General features: G+C 46.9%; 1 protein-coding gene across 1 annotated transcript; it reads left to right on the top strand.

Moving 5' to 3' along the window:
* Positions 1–19: 19 nt before the first annotated feature.
* Positions 20–27,997, top strand: Rp9 (RP9 pre-mRNA splicing factor). The gene is made up of 6 exons (XM_038323587.1): positions 20–302; positions 10,883–10,913; positions 11,953–12,082; positions 21,549–21,640; positions 26,553–26,614; positions 27,427–27,997. Exons 1-6 carry the CDS (start codon positions 175–177, stop codon positions 27,620–27,622), a joined length of 639 nt encoding a protein of 212 aa, XP_038179515.1. The 5' UTR covers positions 20–174; the 3' UTR covers positions 27,623–27,997.

The following is a 27,997-nucleotide window of genomic DNA, read 5'->3' as shown; positions in this document are numbered from 1 at the left end:
CCCGGCCCCGCCCCGCTTCAGTTCCCGCAGGCCTCGGGGGCCGCCGGGGCCTGGCTGCGGGTTACCGGCTGGAGCTCTGGCTCTGCGGCGCGGGCCTGTGGGACGTTGGCGGGGGTGCCCTGCGGCGCGGAGGAAGCGTCCGACCGTCTCCTCCCAAGCCCGCCTCGGGTCACGATGTCGTCCGGAGCCGGTTCTCGGCGGCCGCGGGAGTCCGCTGAGCAGGAGCTGCAGCGGCGGCGGGAGCAGAAACGGCGGCGGCACGACGCGCAGCAGCTGCAGCAGCTGAAGCACCTGGAGTCCTTGTGAGTCGGCGGGGCCGGGGACGCGGGGCGCGATCGGGGGCCGAGGGGCACGGCCTCGCCTGCACCGGCCGCAGCCGACGGGCCCCCGGCTCCCTACGCGGGAGGGAGGCCGGCTAGTGTCCCCGCCACAGCGACAGTGGCGGTGGCAGTCGCCGCGTCCGGAGGCCGGGTTCTGAGCTCCGCGGCCCCTGGGTGCCGTGCGATGCAGACCTCCCCGGTCCTCTGCCACCGACGGGACGGGCGGGAAGCCTAGGGTGGAAACTGCGGGAGACACGCGGGAAGGCGGCTGGTCCCCGCAGCCTGCCGAGGGTGGAGCCCGAGGACCAGCCGCGCTGGTGGGTGGCGTCGTGCGTAGGTGAGGGAAAGTGGCCGGCCTGGCTCCGCAGGCAAAACCAGGATAAAAGTCAGAAGCAGGCAGCAGAGGTTTAGGGCCACTGGGCGTGGTAGACACAGTTTATGGGAGCGTGAGGACAGGAAATTGGGGAGCAGAGGTTTACTTGTTATGCAGACAGCGCTCTCTCTCTCTCTCTCTCTCTCTCTCTCTCTCTCTCTCTCTCTCTCTTCTCTCTCTCTCTCTCTGTGTGTGTGTGTGTGTGTGTGTGTGTGGTGTTTCCGGTTTCCTCAGGTGCTATATCCATCTTGTTTTCAGATTTAATTTTTTTTATTATTATTATTTTTGCTTGCCATTAAGTTTGTGTTGGTGTTCTTGTTTTGTTGAGCTTTTCCATATATATCCCCCCACTACCCCGTGTATCTTGTTCGGTTTTTTTAAAGAAAGGGTCTCACTAGGTTACCCTGTGACTTATCATCCTCCTGCCTTAGACTAGGACAGGGCTTTTTAAATTTTTTTACATGTGACCCCCTTCAGTTCACCTAAGAAATTTTTACACTACCGCAGGTGTCTGGGCGTATAAATTAGGGACTACAAATTGAACATTTGCTGATAAAAGAGTTATAAGGAAATTTATTTAAAAACAGTTCTTTTTTACACATATATTTTTAACATTTATTAAAGACAAAAGCAAGTTTCCGTACTAATGAGATAGATGTACTTGTTTATTTTTCCATAAGCAATCCAGTCGTGGCTGAATATTTGAATGCTGAAGAATGTGGAGCGTCTTCAGCTATTTTCAGAGTTGCTTTATATTTTGATTTAGTAAGTGTTAGAGCTTTTGACACCACTGTCACTGTGCACGGGCACAAAGTACACAGTGTAATAGCAGAAGTATGTATAGAGCCATTTCAGAAACTGTCGAGAATTCTGTCCTGTATACTTGCCTTATCTGTGTGCCTGGTGCCAGAGGAAGAACCAGGTGGGTGCTGGGAACCAAACCTTCGGCCTTCTACAAGAGCAGTGAGTGCTCTTAACCACTGAGCCATCTCTCCAGCGCCACTGAACAATTTTTTATGAAACTCAGCAACTTCAGCAGCAGTTTTTAAAATCAAATATTCTGGGCCAGCAAGATGCCTCAAGCAGGTGGAAAAGCTCTGCTGCCAAGCCTAGTGGCCAGGATCCACATGATAGAAGGCAAGAACTGACCTCTAACCTCTGCGCACATGCTGTGGCACATAAATATGAGCACACTAAATAAATAAGCACATAAAAATGTAATAAGATATTCTGACACAGTACTACACGGAGATATTACTAACTTAATGCACAACCAAGCGATGATAATAGGAAGATACTGAAAGCCTGTGATTAAACCGTTGCTGGTATTAGAACCTTCTTCAGGATTCCAACATTTGCCAAGGATCAGCGGAGACTTCCAGCCTTGTAGACTGACCAAGTGCCAGGCCTTGGACTAGGCTTTCTGGTTTGCACTGCAAATGTAGTTTCCGGTTCAGCACAACAGTTACCGAAGCCTCTCCTAGAAGCACAGAGCACAATAGCAGCCATGGTGTGAACTATCTGAAGAACTTACTGATATAAATGCATTTGATGATCCTGATTCACCTGTTGTGACTCTGTTCCTAAAACTTCCAACACTAGTGGGAAAATACAGAGAGTGACAGTGCTGGTGGCTGCTCTAGCGGCAACCGTGTCACAGTGGACAGGGTGACAAAGGAAAAGTCTGAACCCAGCGATGTAATTGACCGGCTCCAGCTGCGCATAAAGTCAGATGGTTTCTAAGTGTGCACTGGGAGAGAATCTTCTCTCCAGCAGCCACAGAGCTCAGGTTGAAGGAGATCAAGCCAAAGCACATATTGTAAGATTGGCTGAATTAGAAAATTCAAGCTCCAGCTGCCAAGAGGGTCAGCAGTTATAGTAAGGGCACAGGTTGGTAAGGAACTGGATTCTGCTCTTGGATGGAGATGTGAAAAGGACCCTACCTGAACCCTCAGATTCTCAAGGGCTTATCTCTGCTGAGAAAGTAGGCTCTTCGCCCTCAGCAGAGGATACACCCATACCCAGTCCCCTGTAGCATTTGCCTAAGGGATTCACCCCTCATCATCTGCCAGAAGAGATGCCAGGTTCCATACTGATATCCCCCAGGGCCTATTGATAGCTGCCTCTAGATCTATAGCCAGACCTTTGGGTTGGAGATGTTGCTGCTAGTTAGATGAATTAAATGTTATGATTTTTATAGGTTCCCCAGGTTGCCCTAAGGAAGGACTTTGCTGAAATTCCCAAGGATGATGTTAGCATTTCTCCCATCCCCCCCCCCCCCCAAGAAGGACCTATGGCCTTTTTCAAGGGTAACTGTACACTGGGGGAAAGAGACAATCAGACTGTCCAAGGTCTGGATTCCAGTGGTTCCAGGAACTCCCAAAAAGCATTGTGAACCTCCAGTTAAAGTAGTGGGTTAGTGGAATCAGGTAGTTAATGGAATTTTGGCTAAAAGCCAACTCACAGTGAGTCCCCAAACTCATCCTGTATTTATTTTCAGTTCCAGAGTGTATAATTGGGATAGATATACTCAGAAGCTGGAAGAGTTCCTACATAGGTCCCCTGACCTGTGGAGTGAGGGCTATTATGATTGGAAAATCCAAGTGGAAGTCATTAGAGTTGTACCAGGGAAAATAGTGAACCAAAGACAATATTGCATCCCAAGAGGAATTGTAGGAGTTAATGCCAACCCTCAAGGACTTGAAAGATGCAGGGTGTAGCTGGACAGTGGTGGCACATGCCTTTAATCCCAGCACTCCGGAGGCAGAGGCAGATGCATCTCTGTGAGTTTGAAGCCAGCCTGATCTACAGAGTGAGCTCCAGGACAGCCAAGGCTACACAAAGAAACTATTTCAAAAAAAAAAAAAAATACAGAGCTGGTGGTTCCCACATTCCCACACCCCCCTGTTGACGAATTAGGTTGGTACGATAAATAACCAGACCAGCTCAAGAACAACAATTATATTTTAATAGTTGAAAAGGGGAAACTCACACTACAAGAGTGGGAGGTCCGAAATCCAATAGGTCTGGAGGACACCTCTACTTGGGCCCCAGGTAGCCACACCCTAATTAGATGTGATTGGTTGATCGTTTCCCCACCACCTCCCTTTAACTCTCCTCTCTGGTCTGTGTAGGAGACAGTGGGCTGTAGAGAACTGACAGTTGACTATCAAAAGCTCAATCAAGTAATAACTTATATTGTCTATTCTGCACCAGATGAACACATCTGATACATGGTTTGCAGCTGTTGATGTAGCAAATGCTTGCTTGATTGCTTTATTTCTTTTCTTTTCTTTTTTCTTTTTGGTTTTTCAAGATAGAGTTTTTCTGTGTACCCCTGGCTGTCCTGGAACTCACTATGTAGACCAGGCTGGCCTTGAACTCAAGAGATTCACCTGCCTCTGCCTCCAGAATGCTGGGAATAAAGGTGTGAGCTGCTGCCACCTGGCTGCAAATGCTTTTTCTTAAGTATCTGTCCATAAGGAGCTCCAGAAGCAGGTTACTTTCAGTTGGCAAGACCAGCAGTGCACCTTTACAGTTTTACATCAAGATTAACTCTGCAGGCCTGTGTCCTAACTTAGTTCAAAGAGATCTTGACCATCTTTTTCTTCTACAAAATTTCATGCTGGTGCATTATGTTGATGACACTGTGCTGACTGGACCAAGTGAGCAGGAGGTAGCAACCACTTTGCATCTGTTGGTCGTGCCTATGTGCATCAAAGGGTGGAAAAGAAATCCAACAGAAATTCAAGAGCCTTCTACCTCAGTTAAATTCCTAGGAGACCAGTGGTGTGGGGCATGCAGAGATAGTCCTTCTAAGGTGAAGGATAAGTTACTATACCTGGTCCCTCCCACCACCAAGAGAAAACACAGCATTTAGTGGGCCTGTTTGGATTCTGGAGACAGCACATTACCCCCTTGGGTGTGTTACCCCAGCCCATATACCAGGTATACTCGGAAAGCTGCTAGCTCTGTGTGGGGCCTGCAACAAGAGAAGGCTCTTCAGCAGGTCCAGGCTGCTCTCCCACTTGGACCACATGAGCCAGTGGCACAGAGGGATGCTGTTTGGAGCCTTTGGCAGGTCCCTTAGGTGAAGAGACCTTTGGGATTATGGGACAAGGCTCTGCTGTCATCCGCAGACAACTGTTTTCCCTTGGAGAGACAGCCTTTGGCCTGCTCCTGGGCATTAATGGACAGTGGGCCACCAGGTTATTCTGTGACTGAGCTGCTCTTTATGTGTTGGATGTTACCTGACCCACTGTAATGACTGTTCTTTGTTGTCAGCTTGGATATATCTGGGATAAACTACAATCCAGAAATGGTGGGCACACCCGTGAGAGAGATTCTGCTTGGTTTGAAGTGGGTAAATCCACTTCTAGTCCAGGCCTTTGAGGAGTGAAGACACACCTCTGATCCAGATTTTGAGGCAGGAAGACACATGCCTTTAACATGGACCACCCCTTCTGCTGGAAGCCTATAGAAAGGCAATAGGAGGAGGAAGAAGGTGTTGCTCTTTGCCTGCTTGCCCTCACCTTGCCAGCACATCCATCCCTTCACTGGCATTGGAGCCTGCTTCTGAATTCCAGCACTTGCGGAAGACCAGCTGAGGCACTCAGCCTCATGAGACTGTGCAGCTATTGCATTCTTGGGCTTTACGTTTACAGCTAGCCATTGCAGGTTAGCTGGACTGCAGCCTACAAGTCATTCCAGTAAGTTACACACATGTGCACTCATGCACGCGCGCACACACAGATTCATTCCATAAGTTCTATAAGAACCTGACTAATACAGCCATAAAGTACTACGTACACAGCAACAACCCATTATCAAATGGAAGTGGCATATACTATATACTATACATGTTTGGGCCCAAGCATGTTCTAATGGCGCAAGCAAAGTACATGAAGAAGCTGCCCAAATACCTATGGTTTCTACTCCAGTTACAGTGCCTTCTGTACCCACATGTGAACCTATAGGCTCGTGCGCTGTGCCCTATGATGGTTTACTGATGGCTCTACACTCTTACCCTAGCTCTTCCTGTCGTCTGATCTGCCCATGAACCACGCAGTCATAGTGGCAGACATGGAGGTTATGGACTTGACAATGTGGACTTCCTCTCAGCAAGGCTGGTCTGACTACAGCTGCCACAAGGTGCCAGGTCTGTCAGCAGCAGAGGCCAACGGTGAGCCCCAGGTGGCACCGTTCCCCGGGATGACCAGCCAGCCACCTGGTGGCACACCAGCAGCACTGAACCACTTCCTCCTTGGGAAGGCCAGCATCTTTTCCTTACTGGAACAGATATTTATTCTTGCATATAATGCTTCTCCAAAACTACCCATCTTACCAAAAGCTTTATCCTCCATCATGGTGTTCAATACAGCATTGCTTCTGACCAAGGAACTGATTTCACAGCCAGAGAAGTGTGACCTTGGGCCCACGTTTTACCATGTTCCCCCCATTCTGAAGCAGCTAGCCTGATAGAATGATGAAATGGCCTTTTGAAGACACTGTTAAAACACCAGTTAAGTGGCATTAGCCTGGATGGCTGAGGCGTGGTCCTCCAGAAGGTGGTATATGCTTTGAATCAGAGTCCAGCATGTGGTAGGTACAGTTTCTGCCATAGTCAGGATCCACAGGTCCAGGATTCAAGGCGATGAAATAGGAATGGTTCTACTCACTGTTACCCCTGGTGACCTACTTGATGACCTTTCTGCCATTGTAGTGGTCAAACCACAACATTTAAGCCTCTCTAATAAATGTGTGTGTTCATTTCATCAGTTCTGTTCCTCTAGAGAACCCTGACTAATACAATAGCTGACACTTCATATGCTAATTTTAAAAATAAAGAGAACATTTACTTGTTCTGAGCTTTGTTTTTCAGAACATCCTGTTCTTTGTTTCAGTAGTGATGTGCACACATTAATTTTTGTTTTCTTTTGTCCCCTCTATTGTCACTGTTTCGAGCTATATCCTTAGCCCTTCTATTTTCTGTTTTGAAATGAGGTCTTGTTAAGTTATCTACTGTGTGGCCCAAGCATCCCCTGAATTTGCCATATCTTTCTGCCTCAGCCTCCCTTGCAGCTATATTTACAGGCCTGCCTTGTGTTCTGATTTCTGACTTGGAAATTTGTGTGTGTGTGTGTGTGTGTGTGTGTGAGAGAGAGAGAGAGAGAGAGAGAGAGAGAGAGAGAGAGAGAGTCTGCATGATGAGGTCTTCGTTATCATACCTGGGAGGTTTGATATCATACCTGGGAGGTGATCCAATGACGGGGCCAGAAACTCACCAGGCAGACTAGACAAACTGGCCAGTAAACCCAAGGGGGCTGTGTGTCAGTGCCTCCCCAGCTCTGCGGTTTTAAGTGCGTACCAGCATGCTCAGCTTTGCCGTTATATGGTTGGGGATCTAACTCAGGTCCTCTTGCCCACAAGAGGTAAAGAGCAGCTCTTTACCGGCTGAGGCACATACCCCAGCCTGTGGTTTTGTTTTCTCATTCTCTTTGTTGTCTGGGTGTTCTTGGATCTCTGCTCGCACTTGATAGTGATATGCTATCATGTCAGCCATGGTGTCCTACTCTAGGAAGGCTGAAACGGGGTTGTGTTGGGTTCAAAGCCAGCCTGTGCTATATAGTGTCTGCTAGGCTACTCTTGGAACTTTTAAAGTGGGAGAGAAAGAGGGAAGATGCTCATTCAGGGTTTTTGTTTTGTTTTGAGGCTCTATGTAGCCCTGGTTATCCTGGAACTCTCCATGTAGCTCAGGCTGGCCTCAGATTCACGGAGATCCACCTGCCTCTGCCTTCTGAGTGCTGGGATTCATGCCACTATGTCCAGCGTGACTGGCAACTTCACATAGGATGGTCTGACTGCTTGGTGTTCTTTATTCTCAGCAAGGAGAGCCATTTCTAGGTTTTAAGGTTCTGTGTAAAGCATCTTCCTTCCTTGGCCTGAAGTTAAGGTATGTGTGTGGCTGCCAGGAATCCAAGAATGAGCCGTGCTCAAGGGTAGGGCAGGCAGTCTCCCGCTGCAAGGAAAGAGAAGCTGGTCGCCTTAGTGCCCTGGCACCCATGTTGTCTGGAGACCTTCTGAAGGCCTCGGCTTCCTCTACCTGAGGACGTCTGTAAACTTGTTCCCACGTTGAAATGAAGACTGTTGTTTGGTCTTGGGGTACCTTGGCTTTACTATTGCTGTCATTTTAAACACTGCTGGGAAGAAGACAGACACGAATGTGGGAAGTCCATCAGCCATGTTGGACAGGAAGCACCACAGCGGGATGAACTCATTATTCACCCTGAAGTGCCCCCTCAGGTCTCAGTTGTCTCCACAGCACCTCTCTCTCTTCGGGCTGCCCATGCTTCCAGTCTCTTGTCCTAGCTGAGCTTCACAGCAGACAGTCTCTGTGGTTCCTTCCTTTCAGGCAGCTGCAGAACAGTTTTGTGGGATGGTGCATATTCAATGACTGCTTCAGATAAATCCTGCTGAGCAGGACAGGCTCCAAAGCCACAGAGAAACCCTGTCTCGAAAAACCAAAAAAAAAAAAAAAAAAAAAAAAAAAAAAAAAAAAAAAGTAGTTTAAAGGAAGCTGCTGAGATGGCTCGGTAGTTAGGAGCACTGGCTGCTCTTGCAGAGGACCCTGATTCAGTTCCCAGCATCCACACGACAGCTCCAATCATCAGTATGACATCTGATGCCCCACTCTGACCTCTGCAGGCATCAGGCATACATGTAGTATGTGTGCATACGTATAGTATGCATACATACAGGGAGGCACAACACTTATGCATGTTATTTTTTTAAAGTAATTATAAGTACTTCACAGAGTGAGTATTATTTAGTTGTCCCCAAAGACCCATAGTTCTAATCCTAGCACTCGGAAGACTGCGACAGGACAATGGTGACTCTGAAGCCAGGCTAGTCGAGACTGTCCCGGAAGAGTCATCCATATTCATTCATGAGTGAGTTCTGGGTCCACGTGCTCTTGCTGTTTTTCCTTCCTACCAGGCTTGACCTTTCACTTCTCAGAACAACGTAGTCCACTCTCAGTGATGTCACACAAGACCTCTTTTTGGAGCTCTTTTTCCCCATTTTTAGATCTTAAGAACTAAGTACACAAGGTCACCTCACCCACATAATTCCAGCAGTAAGGCCCTGTCCCAAACAACAGCAATAACAAAATTAACTAGGTATTTCTTTCCTTTTTGTTTTTTTCAGAGAGGGCCTAACCATGTAGCCATGGTTGACCTAGAACTCACTATGCTGGCCTCATACTCTTAGAAGTCTACCTGCCTCTGCCTCCTGAGTGCTGAGATTAAACATGTGCACCACCATTCTTAGCCAGCCCTAGATTTCTTAACTGTCACAGTGCAAACAAATTCATTCTAATTTCTCAATCTCTTTTATTTACTGAAATAATATTTTAAGGTATAGTATCTTTTTGAATGTGTTACATTAATTGGTGTGGGAGTTCCTTCTGTATATGTGTTGCTTTTATTGGTTAATGAATAAAGAATCTGCCTTGGCCGGTGATAGGGCAGAGTAGAGCTATGTGGGGGATGGACACTAAACTGAATGCTGGGAGAAAGAAGGGCAGAGTCAGTGAGAAGCCATGTAGCCCCGCCAGAGACAGACGCTGGACGGAACTTTACCTGGTAAGCCACAGCCATGTGGTGATACACAGTTTAATAGAAATGGGTTAAATTAAGATGTAAGAGTTAGCCAATAAGCTAAAGCTAGTAGGCCAAACAGTGATTTAAATGATATAGTTTCTGAGTAATAATTTCAGGTCTGGGCAGCCAGGAATGAACAAGCCATCTCCAACAACAATTAATGAATTTATTTGTCCTAGTAATAAACACCAACCACTCTACTTTAAACGTATGAAAACATCTGTGCAACACACTTTTATGGAACACTTTTACTAATAATAACACATTTCAAAATCTAGAATTGTGTCACATCCTTTTATAGTGATAAGATGCATTTTATTCATGCATTTGGACCTCATTATAATTGGCCATCTGTTGTTTGTTCAACACTTGTAGTTCAGGGATGGATCTGGAGATTCATGGACTTTACTGCCGAGTACCTCTCAGCCTGACGATGCATGAGACTGCAGTGTTGGGAATGAAGGGCTGCCGGAGCACTTTGTCACCTAGCCACATGGCCAGGGTTCTGTTGGCTTTGCTGAGTTAGTCTCATGTCACACTATAGTTTTCCTTTTGAAATCTTTTGGAATATCTGCTTTGGAAAAAGCACCGTGCTAGATCTAAGAAGCTAATTTTGATCCCACCCAGCCATTCTCTTCGGAACTTTTAAGGCTCTGGACTCCTGACATTTCTAAGCCATCCTTGTACATGTTGGTTTTTGTCAACTTGACACAAACTACAGTCACCTGGGAAAATAGAACCTCAGCAGAGAAGCTGCCTCCATCAGATTGGCCTGTGGGAAAGTCTGGAAACATTTTCTTGATTAATGATGACCATGGGAGGGGCCGGTCCACCACAGGTAGTGTCACCTTGGGCACTGGTTATATAAGAAAGCAGTCAGAGCAAACCACAGAGAACAAGCCATGGTCTCTGCTTCAGTTCCTGCCCTGGCTTCGCTCAGTAACAGCCTAACCTAACCTGTAAGCTCACATACACTCTTTCTTCCCCGAGTTGCATTTGGTTATGGCGTTGGTGACAGCAACAGAAAGCAACCTGTGCCAATCCCCTACCAAGTTGTTTTTCCTGCATCTTAGATCAGGAAACAGAAGGTCATTTCACTGCCCCTTAGTCTAGTGCCTTGTTTCCACACCTAATTTTATTTTTCCCTGCAGACCCCTAGCCCTGCATAAAAGAGTCAGAACAAAGAAGGCACACATCCTTGTGCTCTTCTGTCCCTTCTGTCCCTCTAGTGATGAGGAGTGCTCCCCGAGAGGGGGTTAGAGAGGTGAGGCACAGAGCGAAGGGTCCTGCCTCACTCTGCGGAGTGTTGTCTGGGAGTGTCACTGCCCTTCGTGTGCACCCGCCTGTCCCAGATACAAGCATTCTGAGGGCCGTGAGTGTCTGACACAGCTGGGTGTGGAGGGGAAGCCTCCATGGGGGCTGGCTCCTGCTGTCGTGTGTGTGTGTGTGTGTGTGTGTGTGTGTGTGTGTGTGTTATGTCTTCTGTTGACATGTTTGATGAAGTTTACTTTTTGTGTTTCATTTTCTAGTTACGAGAAACCTCCTCCTGGGTTTATAAAGGTAAGCAATAGTTACTCTATTAAATATACTTGGGGACTTAGTGGTTTACTATTTTAAAAAAAGGTGGTATTTTTAATCTCCTTATATGAACACGCTGTCTCTTTTCTATAGATACCAGGAGAACCATAAGTTTGACCTTTGTCACAGAGCCTGTGTGTGTATATATATATATTCAGCTGTCACGCCATCCCAAGGAGCCAGTGCAAACACATGGGAGTTCTGGGACCGCAGCTTCCTTTCTGTCTCTGTGGCAGTATCTTCTGGAAGCTCTGCTGTCCAGTTTCCTTGTCTGCCTCCCTCAGCCTGCTCCTCAGTACATTTAGGGTGGAGTCTTGAGAGCCTCAGCTCAGCCTGTGAAATGACAAGCACTGCAGCCTCCAGGGCAGGACCCCTGCAGCCTAGTGGGTCTTTCAGTGGCATGGGACACAGGAAAGCAGCCAGAGGACCAAAGACTTCCAGTAAAAGAAATGTTTGAAATAAGCAGAAAATAAAGGAATACTCTGGTTCTAAGTACAGTTATTCGCTGGTGGAAATCCCCATCAGAAACACAGTGACCTTTAAGAGAAAAGATGGGGGCGGACTCCTCCAGGGTCGTCTTCTCCCTCCACTTGCATCATGGGAAGAGCTTGCCCTCCCCACAAAAGTATAATTTTTTAAGAGCCATTTTAATGTAACCGTCCGTCTCTAGTGTTCTAGAATGCCTTCCCCTCCCACAGATTGTGAGAGAATGAAAGCTGTTTGACCTATCATCTGTCAGAGTGTGGAGGTCATAAGTCATTCCTGCACGAAGCCTCTGCATCACAGCGAGGCTGAGCTGTTTCTCCTGTGTAGTTCTGTCCCTGACAGCTTGAATCTCCCAGTTCCTGGGGAACAACATTGTCACACAGTTAACAAGAAGCCAGATGATAGCTTCCCAGGCAGGAAGCAAGGATGGAGTCCTGTTTTGGTTTTGGTTTTAGTGTGTTGGGTTTTTTGGTTTCAGTTTTGGTTTTTGGTTCTGGTTTTGTTCTGTTGTTTACACACTGTTATCTTCCTGCAGGAGGAGGAGACAAAGCCAGAAGACTGTATTCCAGATGTGCCGGGCAATGAACATGCCAGGGAGTTTCTGGCTCATGCACCAACTAAAGGACTTTGGATGCCACTTGGGAGAGAGGTCAAAGTTATGCAATGTGAGTGTGCAAGGGTTTGAGTGGCGTCTCTGTGGCAGTCTGTCTTCTGTCACTAAACAAGGTGCATGAGGGTGGGTGAGTCATGAATGGGTCTCTTTGGCCCACAGTTCTGAAGGCTGCAGGGCCTACACAGCACAGCATCAGCATCCTGGCCTGCATGCCCTGCTTGCATCACACATGATAGAGAAGCCAAAGGAGAGTGTTCTGAAGGGAAAGTCATGCAGGGAGTGGAGAGATGGGGGTACAGACACTCCAGACCTGGCCCACATTTCCGTTAGTGAGGACTTAGTTCCCTTCACCATAACCTGCCTCTAAGCTCCACATCTTAAAAGGTCCTCTACCCTGTACTACCACACTGCGGACCAGATTTTCAACAGGAACTTTTAGGGGACAAATCAGATCCAAACCACAGCATGCCTCTCTACACACTGGTTATGTGCTTACTTGATAGTACCATACGTCTTATCTCTTTGGCTTGGTGTGTGTGTGTTCATGTGTGTGTGCATACACGCGCATGCAAGTGTGTTGCTATGGAGATGAACTCAAGGGCCTTGCCCATGCCAGATGAGTGCTTTACCAGCCCATTTTATTTTGTTATTTATTATTGCTATTTATGTATGTATTTATTGTGTGTGTGTGTCTCAGTGTGGGTTCCACGGTATACACGTGGAGGTCAAAGGAGAAGCTATGGGAGTTGGTTCTTTCCCCACCCATGTGAGTTCCAGGTCAAGTGCTGTTATAGGCCGAGCCCATGGCTGACCTGACTCCAGGACTTTTGAGTCCGACCCAGTGATCTTTCCATAGCCATAGCTGTTTTGGCTATGTGAGCAGTAATACCGTGATAAAAAGAACATCTGGGGGCAGAGGGGGAGATGCCATAGGAGGAAGAGATGCGGCAGAGTGTTGTTGAATATGTTTGTCCATTAAAGTGACTAACAAGAGTGACCACAGGCCCCAGGAGGTGGCTCTAGACAGGTATCTTCTGTGTCCCACCTGCTTCCGGTCCTGTTATCATACATATACATTTAAATAGTTTGCATAAGTCTGTCACAGATTTCTGTTGCATTTTTGTTTTGTTTTGTGACAGGACATCTCCATAGCCCAGACTGGCCTTCTTAGTTTTTAAAGACAGGTTCTTACTATGTAGCCGTGACTGACCTTGAAATGCACAGAAACCTGCCTCCTGTTGCTGGGATCAAAAGTGTAATCCTCCGTACCTGGTCCCAGACTGATTTTGAACCCCCAGTCTCCTGCCTTGGCCTCCCCACAGATGGTCGGTGTGTTAGGCCTGTGCCACTGTGGAGTTTTTAAAAGATTTATTCAGTTTATTTAATGTGTGAGTGGTTTTGCCCATATCTATGTGTGTGTACCATGTGCATGCTTGGTGCCCTCAAAGATCAGAAGACCCCTAGAATCTGGTGTTACAGATAGTTGTGAGCACCATGTAGGTCCTGGAAGTCGAACCCAGGTCCTCTGCAAGAGCAACTGTGCTCTTAACAGCTGAGCATCTGTAGCCTCCCAGATTTATGAAAAGATTACGAGAAGTCCATTGGAGCTTTCTTTTCCTGTTTGCCTTTCCCGTGGGCTGTCGGTATTTCTTCTTAGTATCTGAGGGACCGCCTAGTACCCTTTCATAGCTTCAGCTTCCCCTGTGCTTTCAAGGCAAGTCTACTCACAACAGATTCTCTCAAGTCGGTTTGTTTTGTGGTGCTGGGGATCACGAACAGAGCCTGGCACATGGTGCAAGTACCCTAATCCTTATCTACACCCCTTAAAGTCCTGCCCACTTTATTAGGTGAGCTTCCTCATTTTCCTCTTCTTTTCCGCTGAGGAGTTCATGACAGAGAATTTTGACTCTTTTAGCACTTTTACTGTCTTTTGACGTCCCCTTCCACAGATGGATGGAGAGTGAGCCCAGGCCTCACACATGCTAACCAAGCATGTTAGCACTGATGAGCACCCGGCCTCTGGTCTGCTTAATTCCTAATGGGAAGTCTGCTTACAGTAATGTGCAGCTCTTTCTTACACCAGTACAGTTGTATCTCTCTGAACTTACCCTACTTGGTTAAGTCTTTTTAGCTTCCTGGCATTGTTCTGTTTTGCTTTAGTTTGAGTTTTTTAAAGGCAGGTTATTCTCTCGCTCAGACTAGCCCAGAGTCTCCATAGTGCTAAGATACAGGTGTAAACACAGGCATGTGCCACCATGCCTGCCTGCTTCTGGGCATTCTTATTATTGTTTTACCAAATTTGGGTTTTGACATTTCATCAAACGTTCTTCTATCTTTTCTCTCACTCTTTTTTCTTGGTTTTTTTTTTTTGTGTTTGTTTTTTATTATCCACTGAGCACAGGGCTTCACACATGCAAGACAAGCTCTGTACCCTGAACTGCATCCCATTTTCTTTGTATGTTTTATTGTGAGATGCAGCCTCACTACGTGGTCCAGGCTGACAAGGAACTTCCTCTGCACCCAAGGAAGCCTTGAATTTCCGTCCTCCTGTCTCAGCTTTCATTTGTTGTTGTTCTTTTCTGAGACAGGGTTTCTGAACACGGTGCAGACCAGCTCCTCCTGCCTTTGCCTCCTGGTATTAAGTGCTGGTATTAAAGGTGTGTGCCACCATGCCTAGCCCGCTTCAGCCATTTCTTTGAACATTTTGGCTGTTACGCTTTAGACAGAAAATGCTTCAAGGTTTAACATCTTTATTACCTATACTGTTGTTTGTTATACTTTTTTCTTGGAAATTTCTCGTAGCTTTAGTAACTTCGTGGCGTGACTCTGAAAGTGTATATCCTTTGTAGTATGTGGATCAGTTAAGCACTCAGCTAAGAATTTGTCAGGTATTCTTCGACTGCATTAATCCAAGAAACTTACCTTTTTCCAAGAGGGAGGGTATGTGTCTGTGTCTGTGTGTGCACACATGTATGTGCATGTATGTGTGCATGGACATTGATACCATGACTCCTCCGAGCTGACACAGGTTAGATCCCTGCTTTAACTTGCTCTCCTCTTCTGGTCAGGTCTTGCTATGTTTAAACTTCCTGCTATAGCCACCTGAGTAACTGGAACTACAGATGTTCATCACCATGCTTGGCTCTCATCAGCCTTTAAAAGCCTGTCTTCCTAGGCCCCGGGTCACACAGAAGGGAGAGTGTTGGGTTTCTGTGGACAGCGCATGTGTACAGCTCTGGATGGCCAGGGTCGTGGTGAGGACCAGTAGAGACTCTTTGGAGTGCACCAGCCCCAGTGGGTTCTTGTAAGTGTATGACTGGGTTCTTGTGTGCCAGGTTGATAACCAGCCTGACAATGTGTCTTAGTTTGCTTCAGGGGGAAAGGAGTTTATATAACTTATATATCCTAAATCACAGTCTAGGAAGGACTGTGAGGGAAGTCAAGGCAGGAACTCAGACAGGGCAGGAACCTGGAGTCTGGAGCTGATGCAGGGGCAATGGAGAAATGCTGCTTACTGGCTTGCTCTCCTTAGCTTACATAGCCTGCTTTCTTTCCACACCCAGGACTGGTAGTGCCCAGCCCAGAGGAGGGTACCACCTATACCTGGACCCTCCTATAGTAATTATTAATCAAGAAAATGCTCTATAGACTTGCTTACAGGCAATCTGATGGAGGCATTTTCTCAAATGAGGTTCCCTTATTCAAAATGACTAGTTTGTATTAAATTGACATAAAACTAGCCAGCATGGGCTGGATGTTAAACAAGCCATTATTTTCAGCTGGTATTTTGAAAGGTGGTCTTTCTTCTAGAATGAATGATGTGCTTAGGCAAGTAACTTATAGGTGTGGCTTTTCCAGGGGTCTTTGAGACGATCAAATAGTGGCAGTGCCATGTGGCTATGTCCTTTTAAGGAGCTTAGACCTCATGCTGACTTTGGTCAGACTGTTACTGACCTAGGACAAAAATACTGGGAGTGGCCCAGTTCAGAGACCAGAAGTGGCACTTCCCACCAAGGATGACCAGAAGTAGCACTTCCCACCAAGGATGACCAGAAGTGGCACTTCTCACCAAGGATGACCAGAAGTGGCACTTCCCACCAAGGATGACCAGAAGTGGCACTTCCCACCAAGGTTGACCAGAAGTGGCACTTCTCACCAAGGTTGGGTGGATTTTCTGGAAATAATGTTCCTTAGATTGTTGTATTGGAAGCAGATATTCAGTGTTACCCAAAGAAACAAGAACAGAGGGAAAGAAACAATAAGGCTGTTGCTGTTGGTAAAAAAAGGCTCCCAGACACACTGTGGCCATGAGTGCACTTGATTTCTGCTCTAATGCAGCCATGTCTGTGCCTTCCCCCCAGTGGACAGGGTCCAGCATCACAGGCCTTCATGACTGGCTAGATAGCAAAGGAAACGAAGGGATCTGGGAGCGAGCAGTAGCTGAGGCTCTCTAAGTTCCTGGGGTGCTTGCAGGGCCTTTGGGTAAACAAGTTCTCCCTGGTGGGAGAGACTAAACGGGCTTGACTGGAGACACGGTCAGCAGTAAGAGCACCAGGTGCTCTTGCAGGGGACCCGGAGTCGGGGCCCCAGCACCCACATGGAGGCTCAGAGGTTTGTAACTCCAGTTCCAGAAGACCCAGTGTGCTCTTCTGGCTGCACTACATGCGTGTACATGGCCCACAGACATATGCAGGCAGTGCAGCCATAGCATAACAACAAAATAAATATTTTGCAGAGGTTCAAGATGGGATTGTTTTATGGAATATTAGCAAGGGCAACAAGGTGCTTTTAATTGTTGAGTCATCTCTCCAGCCCCAATCTGTTCTTTCTTAAAAGTAATGAGAAGTTCTAGGCCAGTCTCAAGCTATACAATGGGAGTCTGTCTGAAAGCAAACAAACACAGGGCTCAGTAGTTAAAGGCTCTTATAGCTCTTAGGACACTTGCAGAGGACCTCAGTTCAATTCCCACATGTTGGGCAGCTCATAACTCTAGTTTAAGGGAATACATGCACATAATTAAAAATAACAAAAATCAATTTGGGGGCCCTGGACAGCTGAGCCAGCAGTTAGGATCAGATATTGTTCTTACAAAGGACCTAAGTTTTGGCTCTGAGCACCCATGTCAAGAGGCTCAACCACCTCTGCCACTACAGGACATCTGTAATCATATGTAAGTCTCCTTACCGCCACACATATACACATAATAAAAATAAACCTTAAAGAATTTCTAAACAGTAATAATAATAGTGACAGTTTTGTCAAAACAGTCTTTAGCTTTTTACAAATTAGTCACAGCCTTTTTCCACTGTAAGAAAAAAACTTCTAATCAAAGGTAGCTGGCCCATCAAGGGCTAATAGAATAGATTTATGAAGGTTATCTCCTGGCCCATGTAGTGATATTTCATTTGTATTTTAATAAATAAAGCTTGCTTGAAGTTCAGAGAGTAAAACAGCCGCACTGATCAGCCTTACATACCAGGCAGTGGTGACACACACCTTTAATCTCAATAGCTACATTAATTTGCCATAAAAACGGGGCAGTAGTGGTGCATGCCTTTAATCCCAGCATTAGAGAGGAAGGGAGGGGACGGCTCTCACACACAGTCTCATTCTGAGACTGGAGGCAGAATTTGTAGGGGAACGTGGTACAGTAGTGGTATTGGGATATCCTGACTAATGGGGAAGCCAGGATATACTTAGAGATGCTCTAGAACAGCTCTGGAGGTGTAGAGCCACACTCGGACAGTTCTGGAGGCTAGAGCTGTCTGCTTCTTCTCCTTCTCCAGCCCCAGGTGTTTCTTCTGCTAACACTCTGCTAAATGTACCAGTCTCCTCCAGCCCTGGTGAAAAGTTGTTACTCTTCCTCCCCTGGCCTTGCTCAGCCCCACTTAAGCAGTGTCCTGGCCAGGTCCTTCTGTTCTGTTCCTCCTTGCTCAGGCCCCCTAGGGAGCGTCTCAGCAAGGCTTTTTACCTTGGTCCCCTAAGGGAAGTCCCAGCCAGATTCTTCTAGTCTGCTCCAGTGAATGAAGGTCGTCACCCAAGACTCTTTGAGAAAGAGATTTATTTGGGAAGGAGGAGTCCAGGAGAATTGCTGCCTCTGCCAGGGAGGGATTACCTACAGCCTTGGGGCAGCCTTTAACTGAAGCAGTGGTAGAGAGGCTTATATAGGGCCTCTTAGGGGCAGGGTTTTCCCAGGGAGAAGGGGGGATTGGTTAGTTTTTCCCTGCTCAGGAATTGGTCAGTTTAGCTGGTCAGGGGCAGAGAAGGCTCTGCCTTCATGGCCAAACTGTGTTTCTTTCACTGGTCCTTTTTAGCTTTGTGATTCTAATCTTAGGATCAGGGCATATTTCTTTCACTGGCTCTGATTCTAGGGACAAAGTGTGTTTCTTTGACACTAGTTTCAGAGTCAGGGCACATGTCTTTGGTCCGGGGTTCAGGGATAAAGATGCTTTTCTCCCTGGCCCAGGTCTCACATACAGGGCATGTTTCTTTCTCTACTCTGGGTTCAGAGTCAGGGTGCTGGCAAGTGACTGGTTGGTTTCTCGTCCCGGTTGTCCTTTTACCTACAGAGTTGACATTTCGAACTGAGGTAAAACCCAGTGATTGGTTTTGCTTTTCTGACCTTCAGGTTGAACCCTAATTTCTGTTTCTTGGTTTTTATTAATCACGCTACAAATGGTGCCCAGCATGAGGCTGTTTTTCTCTCTGATCCTCAAGCAAGCTTTATTTATTAAAATACAATTGAAATGCCTCTATAGGCCCATATTGAGGGACCTCTGTGTATATTCTTCATTAAATGGATTCTCAATGAATCCACGTTCATAGATTGTCAAGAGTCTTGTGTTCCTAGCGGTGTACAGTGTGTTCTTGTTCATATTTGCATATGATGGTGTTCAGTTTCTGAAGGCAAGATGTTTTTGTGTTTGTTTTCTCACAACCATTTACCCACTTCTTCACCAAATGATAGAAGCTTCAGGTCCTACAAAGCAGACAACGCTTGTACAGGAACCTGCATATGTTCCTTGACTCTGGTATTGAGAAAAGTAGTTCTGGGCCTGGGGAGATGACAAACACTGGCTGTTTGTCCTGCGTACTTTCGTGTTGCCATGATAAACCACCATGTACAGGGCAACTTAAAAAAAAAAAAAAGAGGAGGAGGAGGAGGAGGAGGAGGAGGAGGAGGAGGAGGAAGAAGAGGAGGAGGAGGAGGAGGAGGAGGAAGAAGAAGAGGAGGAGGAGGAGGAGCAGCAGCAGCAGTCTAATTTGGGCTCACATCAGAGAGTGAGGCAGGTGTGGTGCTGGGGCAGTCGCTGAGAGTTTGTGTCTCATCCACAAGCATGAAGCAGGGAACCAGTTGGGAATGGCATGGGCTTTTGAAACTTCAGAGCCCAACCCCAAAGACAAGGCCATACCTAATCCTTCCCCAAATGGTTTCACCAACTGGGAGCAAAATATTCAAACATCTTAGGGGCCATTCTCATTCAAACCAGCACATTAGTCTTCCAGAGGACTGGGATTCCATTCTCAGCACCTATATGGTGACTCCAGTTCCAGGGGATCCATTGACCTCTTCTGGCCTCCCTAGACACCAGGCATGAATGTGGTGTATAGACAGACATACATGTAGACAAACACCTGCACTCATTAAAATAATAACAAAATATTGAAAAATATATAAAAGAAAAATGGTTCTGTAACCACTAAGTCTACATATCACAATCCCCACCCCACCCCATTTGTCTGTCTGTCTGCCTGCCTGTGTTCTCTGTGCTACAGTATCTCCCTTGTGCAAAGTAGACCCTCTGCCGCTGAGCTGCCACCTCCCCCTATGGCTGTCGGTGCAGCTCTGCAGTCAGGCTATTCATTCACACGCTAGGGCTCCTAAGAGTGCACTGCTGATAGCATCTTTCATGTTGCCACTTTTTCTGTGGGCCACGCTTAGAATTACAAGGATCATCATTTTGTTTTTTGTTGTTGTTGTTTTGAGATACCATCTCCTTATATAGCCCAACGTGGTCTTGAATTAGAAATCCTGCTGCCTCGGCTTCCTGAGTGCTGGGATTACGGGTCTGCACCAGGGCTATGCCAGCACATCACCTTCATTTAAAGGTAATCTTGAGCAAAGCTAATATGTGCTGGGATGTGTGCATATCCAGCCGTGCCCCTTGATGACATATAGCATTAGTTTAGAATGTGGTCTTTCTTCCTGACGCTGTTTTGGATGAGTGAAGGGGAGGTTGAGCCAGAATTCTTTACCATGGCACTTGTTAGCCTGGAACTCAGGGTAGGCCTGCCACATCCTCCCTAGTACTAGGATTCTAGGTCTGTCCCTTTCTGTAAGTTAAAGTGGTGGGTACACATGAGGACTAGACTCCCCAGCACCCACATAAGATGATGGAAGTGGCTGTTCATGCCGGGAAACCCATTAGACGGTAGAGACAGATCCTGAGAGCTTGTTGGCCAGCAGTACAGCAAGTTTGTGGTAAACCCATCTGAAGGGAATAAGGCAGAGAACTGGTAGAGGAGGGCACGTGACTTCCTGTCCAACCTAGACGTGAATCCTACACTCTCCTAAGCACATGCACATGCCACAGAGGACGATTGCGCCCTTCAACAACAAGCTTTCTGTGGTTGCTTAGCATGGGCTAAAGCAGCTCATCTTTACAGCGCTCTTGCTTCCTGACCTCCTTGGTCAGCACTTAAGTGTCGCTTGGCTCACCATCCCCAAGCAGCTGCCTGCCGGGATGAAAAGATGCGAGGGCAATGCTGGGACCTCGTCCCTGCTTCACACTCCTCAGGTCGCCGCACCGATCACCGAGGAGCATCCATCCAGTGAAACCCTTCAGTTGCACGCTTGCTTTCATCGACTTGGAGCGCGTGTGTTCGTGCGTTACATTGATTCCTCGGGGCCAAAACCTCTCTAAACACCTGCAGTTTCTCTGTTTTCCAGGCTAACCTGTATAGTTCTAATGACACTACATTTTAAGAGAAATTGTTGTTTTGCTTAAAAACAAGGCTCAAGCTGGAGAAGCAGCTCGGCAGTTAAGAGTGCATAGCGCTCTTTAGAGGACCACAGTTCAGCTCCCAGCACCCATGTCAAGTGTCTCACAACCACACCCTCACATGAGCTCATCTGCACCACCTGCATATGGCAGCCCTTAGAGGCCAAAAGAGAGCATTGGCTCTCTTGGAACTGGAATTGCAGGTGGTCGTGAGCCACCGTATGGGTGCTGGAATCATGGCTGACCCTCTTGCCAGCCCCTGCTGTACTCTGAGAAATGGAGTGAAACCGTCTAAGAACATTGTATTGCTCCTAAATATTTGATGATGGACATTCACTCCTAACAAGATTCAAGGAGGCAATTAGTTACCCTTCATTATTTTCTGGGATCTTAGTGTTTTTATCCATTAATCCTTTGTGTTTTAGAATTGGAGTCTAATGAAGAACTTGATCTACTAAACCGTTATCTCACGGAAGTGAGACCATATTTTATAGAAATGTTTTTCTTTGGCTTTAGGTTGGCGTTGCAAACGGTATGGCCATCGAACAGGCGACAAAGAATGCCCTTTCTTTATCAAAGGCAACCAGAAGTTAGAACAGTTTCGAGTTGTAAGTAAACCCTGCACTGTCGATATTAACAGTCATCAGAGACGGAGAGCGCTAGGAGACAGATCGTCACTGGTGAACTTGTGCTCTAGAAACACACACACCCGTCATGCCTTTGTAACAGATAACCTCTGTAACAAGGACTGGGGCTGGATGCTCCTGTGGTAGAGTCTGGTGCAGCACACAGAGCTCTTGCTTGGTTCCAGCCCCAGCACCACATAAAGCAAGCATGACAGTGCTTGCCTGTAATGCCATCACTTGGGAGGAAGGGGCAGAGGGATCATGAGTTCAAAGTCAACCTTGGCGACTGAGTGAATTTGAGTCCAATCTGCTCTATATAAGGCCCTTCAGAGACAGCTCAGAAGGGAAAAAAGAAAAGGGAGGGAAAGACTCTTGTTAAAATTCTATTAACAGGTCAACAGTTTGACATGGAGAACAGAAAGTTCAAGAATAACCTGAACTACTTAGTGAGATCTTGTCTCAAATTGAGAAAGAAAGTTTGAAAGGGCCAAAGCTGGATGTAGACAGCTCGGTGGTGGGGTGCTTGTCCAGCTCAGTGGTGGGGTGCTTGTCCAGCTCGGTGGTGGGGTGCTTGTCCAGCTCTGTGGTGGGGTGCTTGTCCAGCTCAGTGGTGGGATGCTTGTCCAGCTCGGTGGTGGGGTGCTTGTCCAGCTCGGGGGTGGGATGCTTGTCCAGCTCGGTGATGGGGTGCTTGTCCAGTTCGGTGGTGGGGTGTTTGTCCAGCTCGGTGGTGGGGTGCTTGTCCAGCTCGGTGGTAGGGTGCTTGTCCAGCTCGGTGGTAGGGTGCTTGTCCAGCTCGGTGGTAGGGTGCTTGTCCAGCTCGGTGGTAGGGTGCTTGTCCAGCATGTGCAGAGCTTGAGGTCAGCCCACAGTACCACAGGGAAAGACAAACAAAGACAGACAGACAGATGTTTTTTACTTAGCCTGAGGAATGGTGATTTGTTTTCTCAAAGCCAACACCGTGTGTTCAACCTTATTCATAGTTTACTATATATAAATGCACATTTATTACTCAGGTGAGGGGTTTTTGTTCCCATGTAAACTTACATGTGTCTTTGGAGCTGGAAGTGTGTACTTGCTAAACAGACAGACAAGCGAGCGCTCCCACCTCCTCACGGTACTTTCACGAATCACCTCTTGGAAGTGTTCATTCCATCTCCATCACTCCATCTGTGCACTAAGGTTGTCAGTGTATGCAGAGTAAGGTCAGCAGGGCCAGGGGTGGTGAGCCATGTCTGCAGTCCAGCACTCAAGAAACAGCAGAAAGACCCTGCATGAGGCCAGCTTGGGTCTCATAGCAACAGCCTGTCTCATGAAACAAAACATCAAAACACATTCTCCAGGGACTCGGGGGATGACTTAGTGGATAATAGCTCTTACCAAGCAAGCACAAGGACAGGAGTGTGACTCTCTATCATCCGTGCAAATGCTAGGTAGGCATAGCAACCCACCAATGTCAGTGCACGGAGGGTAGAAAGGGGATCGCTGAGAAGACTAGCTGTCTAGACTAGCTGTCTTGGGGACTCTGACTTCAACTGAGATACCTTGCCTCATTGAATAAGATGGAGAACACTGGGAAAAGACTCCTGAAGTCAACCATGGGCTTTGACATTTGCACATACACACATGCACACACAACCACACACATACACAGACATGCACTAACAGGTGCACCTGTATACACATGCAAAAACACAAGCAAAGAAAATTCTCCAAAATGAAAATGAAAAAGGGAAAGCATTGTCCAGACTCTGCGATGTTAGAGCTTGAACCCAGGGCCTCCTGCATTCTAGGGGAGCATTGTGCACTCCGTACAGTCCCAGCCGCAGCCTTATGATGTTGAAGACTGCAGACTGTTGGGGGAAGGGGCTCATGAAAACCCAAGTGAAAAGCAGCCTGTGGCTGTGCCTGGGAATGCACATCTGTAGTCCCCCGGAAGTACACATCTGTAGTTCCATCACTCAGGCAAGCCACATCTGTCTCCAAGCTTGAGGCCAGCCTGGTCTCCACAGCAAGTTCCAGGCCCACGGGGCTACACACTGAGACTCTCTCTTTAACAAAATAAAGGAACAAAAGTTGCATATATCTTATGGCTCAAATTCTTTATAAAAAAAAAATAGCCAGGTGATGACACATGCCTTTATCCCCGCACTTGGGAGGCAGAGGCAGGCCTGGCCTACAAAGTGAGTTCCAGGACTGTTACACAGAGAAATCCTCTCTTGAAAAGTTTTAAAATAATAATATAATTACAAGGTATACCAAAATTAGCAATAATTACACCTGGTTGATGGGAGAATAGATTTTTAAGCTTATTTTTACATATCTCTTGCTCTCTACCAGCTGAGCCACACCCAGCCTGTGTTTCTAAGTGCTTAGATCTTTCAGTACTGGTTCTAGCAGTGGTCAGTTCCGGGCTGGGTGTTTCTTGGGCTCTTCCTTCTTTTCCCCCAATTTTTAATATTTATTGTGTGTGAGTTTGCGTTTGCCATGGCCCTCATAGATGTGGGACAGCCCGAGAGTCTCTTCTCTCCTGCCACATCTTAGGGTTCAGAAGACTCAGGTGGCCAGTCTTGTTGACAGTCTTCCCACCGAGCCACCTGTTGACCCCTGTTTCTGTATTCTTAGCTCTGGGGGCAGAAGCACCAATGCCAAGCCAGCTGGCCTGAGTTTGGTCCCCAGAGTCCACGTGGTGGAAAGAAAAGGAGACTTCTGAAAGTCGTCCTAGGCCTCCATAAGCACACAGTGGCACACAAGCATGTGCACATTGCTAAACACACACACACACACACACACACACACACACACAATGTTAAAATAATAATGAGGGACTGGAGAGATTGATCAATGGTTAAAGGCACTTAGCCCCTTTTCCAGAGGACCCACATTAGTTTCCAGCACCCACATTAGGTAGCTTAAATCTGCTGTAACTCCAGTTCTAGGGTATATGACACCCTCTCCTAGCCTCCATGGGCACCCCCACATGCATGGCATACATTCACACATGCACTTAAATAAGAACTAAAATGCTGTTTGAAAGAGAATGACATAAAAGCACACACAGATTTGCAAAGAGCAAGAGTATGTCATTCTAATCAAAGCAACAGTACATGTTAGGAATGAATCTACTATCAAGATTGACCCAGGAGAGCTGGGCATGGTGCACACCTTTAATCCCAGCACTCAAGAGGCAGAGGCATGTAGATCTCTTAAGTTCTGGGCCAGCCTGATCTACAAAGTGAGTTCTATGCCAGCCAGGGCTACACAGTGAGATCCTGCCTCTAAAAAACAAACAACAAAAAGATTGACACAAGGCCACCTGCATGAAGGGATGGAGGGCCTGGTTCTGGCCCTTTGACTTCTTTTTATGGGGTCTAAAGAACAGAGGGTTTGGTCACTAGGCATAGAGTGGGTCTCTATTTTGATTAGTAGATTGAGTTATAGAACCACTTTTTTTCTGAACTTGTCCCTTACCATAATGCATTTGATTTAATGATATGCACGCACATTATACATAGGCATAAGATGATAACTAAGCATTCTCCCTAAAAGTTCACTTAGTGGCTGGGCGTAGTGGTGCACACCTTTAATCTTAGCACTTAGAGGCAGAGGCAGGTGGATCTCTGCGAGTTCCAGGACAACCAGGGCAGAGAAACCCTGTCTCCCCCACCACATGACCCTAAAACCTGTCTAGCACAACTTGCTGTCTACATTTGTGCCTTCACACTCAGAGTTTGTATGTGCTGGAGACCACTGGGAACACACTCGACAGAGTTTGTGTGTGCTGGAGACCACTGGGAAGAGGAGCTTCCTTCCTCCGTAGTCTAGAGTGTGTGCCCAGGCTAGCGAGTGCACAACCAGAAACAAGGGAGGCCCAGGCTTCTCTGCTCGCCTGCCTCACAGCTGCTACCTCAGGCCTGTAATCCCAGCACCCAGGAGAAGCAGAATTGCCTTGTTAGAGGTCATTATTTAACGTTTTTAAAGATTTGTTTTTATTGTGTGGATGAATGTTTTGCCTGCATGTCTGTACACCTCATGCATGCAATGCCCGGAGAGCCCAGGAGAGGGCTTCAGAACCCATGGAGCTGGAGTGGCAGAGGCCTGTGAGCTCTCATGTAGATGCTGGCAATGGAAACCATGTCCTCGGGAGGAGCAGCCAGTGACCATCTTAACAGCCCCTCCTGTATCTCTTTATATGGAATAGTTAGTTATTTCCTGTATATTCTGATTGGAGAGGCATTTTATAGCCTTACAGTGTAAGCTAGGCATGGGCACACAGCTGTAATCCAGCATTCCGATGGCTGCAGCACGAGGACCGCCATGAGTTAGGGTCAGCCTGGTCTGCCCAGTGAGTTCCAGGTCAGCAAAGAACTGTCGCAAACAATAATTATAGTCCTTTCGGGGGGTTAAAATTTATTGTAAGGTGGCTGTGGTGCTTATTGCTTGGGATCCCAGCACTTGGGTAACTGACGCAAGACTGACATAGTATGAGGTGACCCTGGATGACAAAGTGAGACCTTTTCTCAGAATAAGTTGGTAACAAAAGGCTGTAATCTAGCACTTTAGGAGGTGGAAGCAAGAGGGTCAGGAGTTTAAGGTCAAGGCTGTCCTCAGCATCATAGAAAGTTCAAAGCTAGCCTGAGAAGAAACTCAGATTCAGATACATATGTCATCAAGCTACAGGAAGCTAACTAACACCAGCACTCAGGAGGCCAAGGAGGTAAGATAAAAAATTCAGGGCCAGTCTGAGCTCCACAGCAAGTTTGAAGGCACTCAAGGCTAAATAAAGAGAAAAAAAATATAGATCAAATACCAGTTTCAGTTAATAGAGATTAATTTTTACGTAATAAAGCAGTCCATGATAACTAACCAAAAATTTAACTCTCTTACCCTTAAGGCACATGAAGATCCCATGTATGATATCATTCGAGAAAATAAAAGACATGAAAAGGATGTAAGGTAAGGCTGTCGCATTGCTACCAATGTCTTCTTCAAATCTGAAACCGTACAGAATTATAAACAAGTATTCCAATATATGGGGACAGTTTGTAATCCTAGCACATTAACTGAAAAGCTGGGAGAGCAAGACTTGTCACTCAACAGAGATGTCAGTGTAATAAGTAGGCCGGTTCTACTGCAGTTCCTTTAATAAGCAGTAGACATTCCAAGAGCACAATCATATTGTGCTGTATCTTTGTGGGGGGGGGGGGGTGTCTGTGTGTCTGTTTTGTTGCATGAAGCTCAAGCTGGCTTCAAATTCTAGACCTCCCGTGCCAGCCTAAGGAGTGCTGAGGTGACAGGTATAAGGACAAGATTAAGGAAGGGGGCGGGGGACGCAATTTTCTTGGTAGAGTACTTACCTAAAATGCATGCATGAGGCCCTGGGTGTGGTTTGATCCCCAGAATTCATGCACCAGGTATTATGATGCACACCTATACCACCATCACTTAGGAGGTGCAGGCAGGAGGATCAGAAGTTCAAAGGTCGCCCTTGACTACACATGGGTTGAGGTGAGCTAGAATACATTGGGACCCTGTCACCAAAGCAGGAAGGTTCTCTAACAGTTGTCTTGTAGTCGTTGAGCTGCATGACTATAAACAGCGGAGGGTGTTTCAGTAGGTGTGCACCTGCTAGGAGTTACAAGGGCTACCGGAGTATGCACAGCTGTTTAGGACAATGAACCAGGTTGTCTTTAGCAAGGTAGCTATTCATGATTCCCTTGGCTCCCAGCTGCTTTTAAGTGAAATGTTGTTCTGATGGATCTGTTTAGGATCCAGCAGTTAAAGAAGTTACTGGAGGACTCCACCTCAGATGAAGATGAGAGCAGCTCCAGTTCGTCAGGCAAAGAGAAGCGCAAGAAAAAGAAGAAGAAAGAAAAACACAAGAAAAGGAAGAAGGAGAAGAAAAAGAAGAAGAAACGAAAGCACAAGGCTTCCAAGTCGAGTGAGAGTTCAGACTCAGAGTGACAGCTGATGGCAGGTTCTCAAGTCCACCCGCAGGCCAAAGAACAGAGCTGCCCCTGAGAGCGACAGACAGAACTAGGAGGGATACCTGGCACAGCTGCGGATTCTCACCGTCTGTGGTACCCAGTGACCACCGCAGGGCAGGGGGCTCCCGGGTGTGGCTGCCAACAGCATCTGTGTCCTCTTCCCTGATGGTCACTGTGTCTGTGATTGCTTTACTAGACCACCTGCAGGGGGAGGTGATGGGGAGACTTAGGAAACACCCTAGGGTGTTGCCAGCTTTTGCCCTCCATGGTGTGACAACTCAGTTCCCATGAACTTCAGGCTTGCCCTTGTCTGTGGTTCAGGATAATAAAAGTTCATGATTTATTTTTTAAA

This window comes from Arvicola amphibius, chromosome 3 (genome assembly GCF_903992535.2).
Source record: "Arvicola amphibius chromosome 3, mArvAmp1.2, whole genome shotgun sequence".
In the NCBI taxonomy this organism is placed as follows: domain Eukaryota; kingdom Metazoa; phylum Chordata; class Mammalia; order Rodentia; family Cricetidae; genus Arvicola; species Arvicola amphibius.
This window is presented reverse-complemented; position numbering and strand designations above follow the sequence as displayed.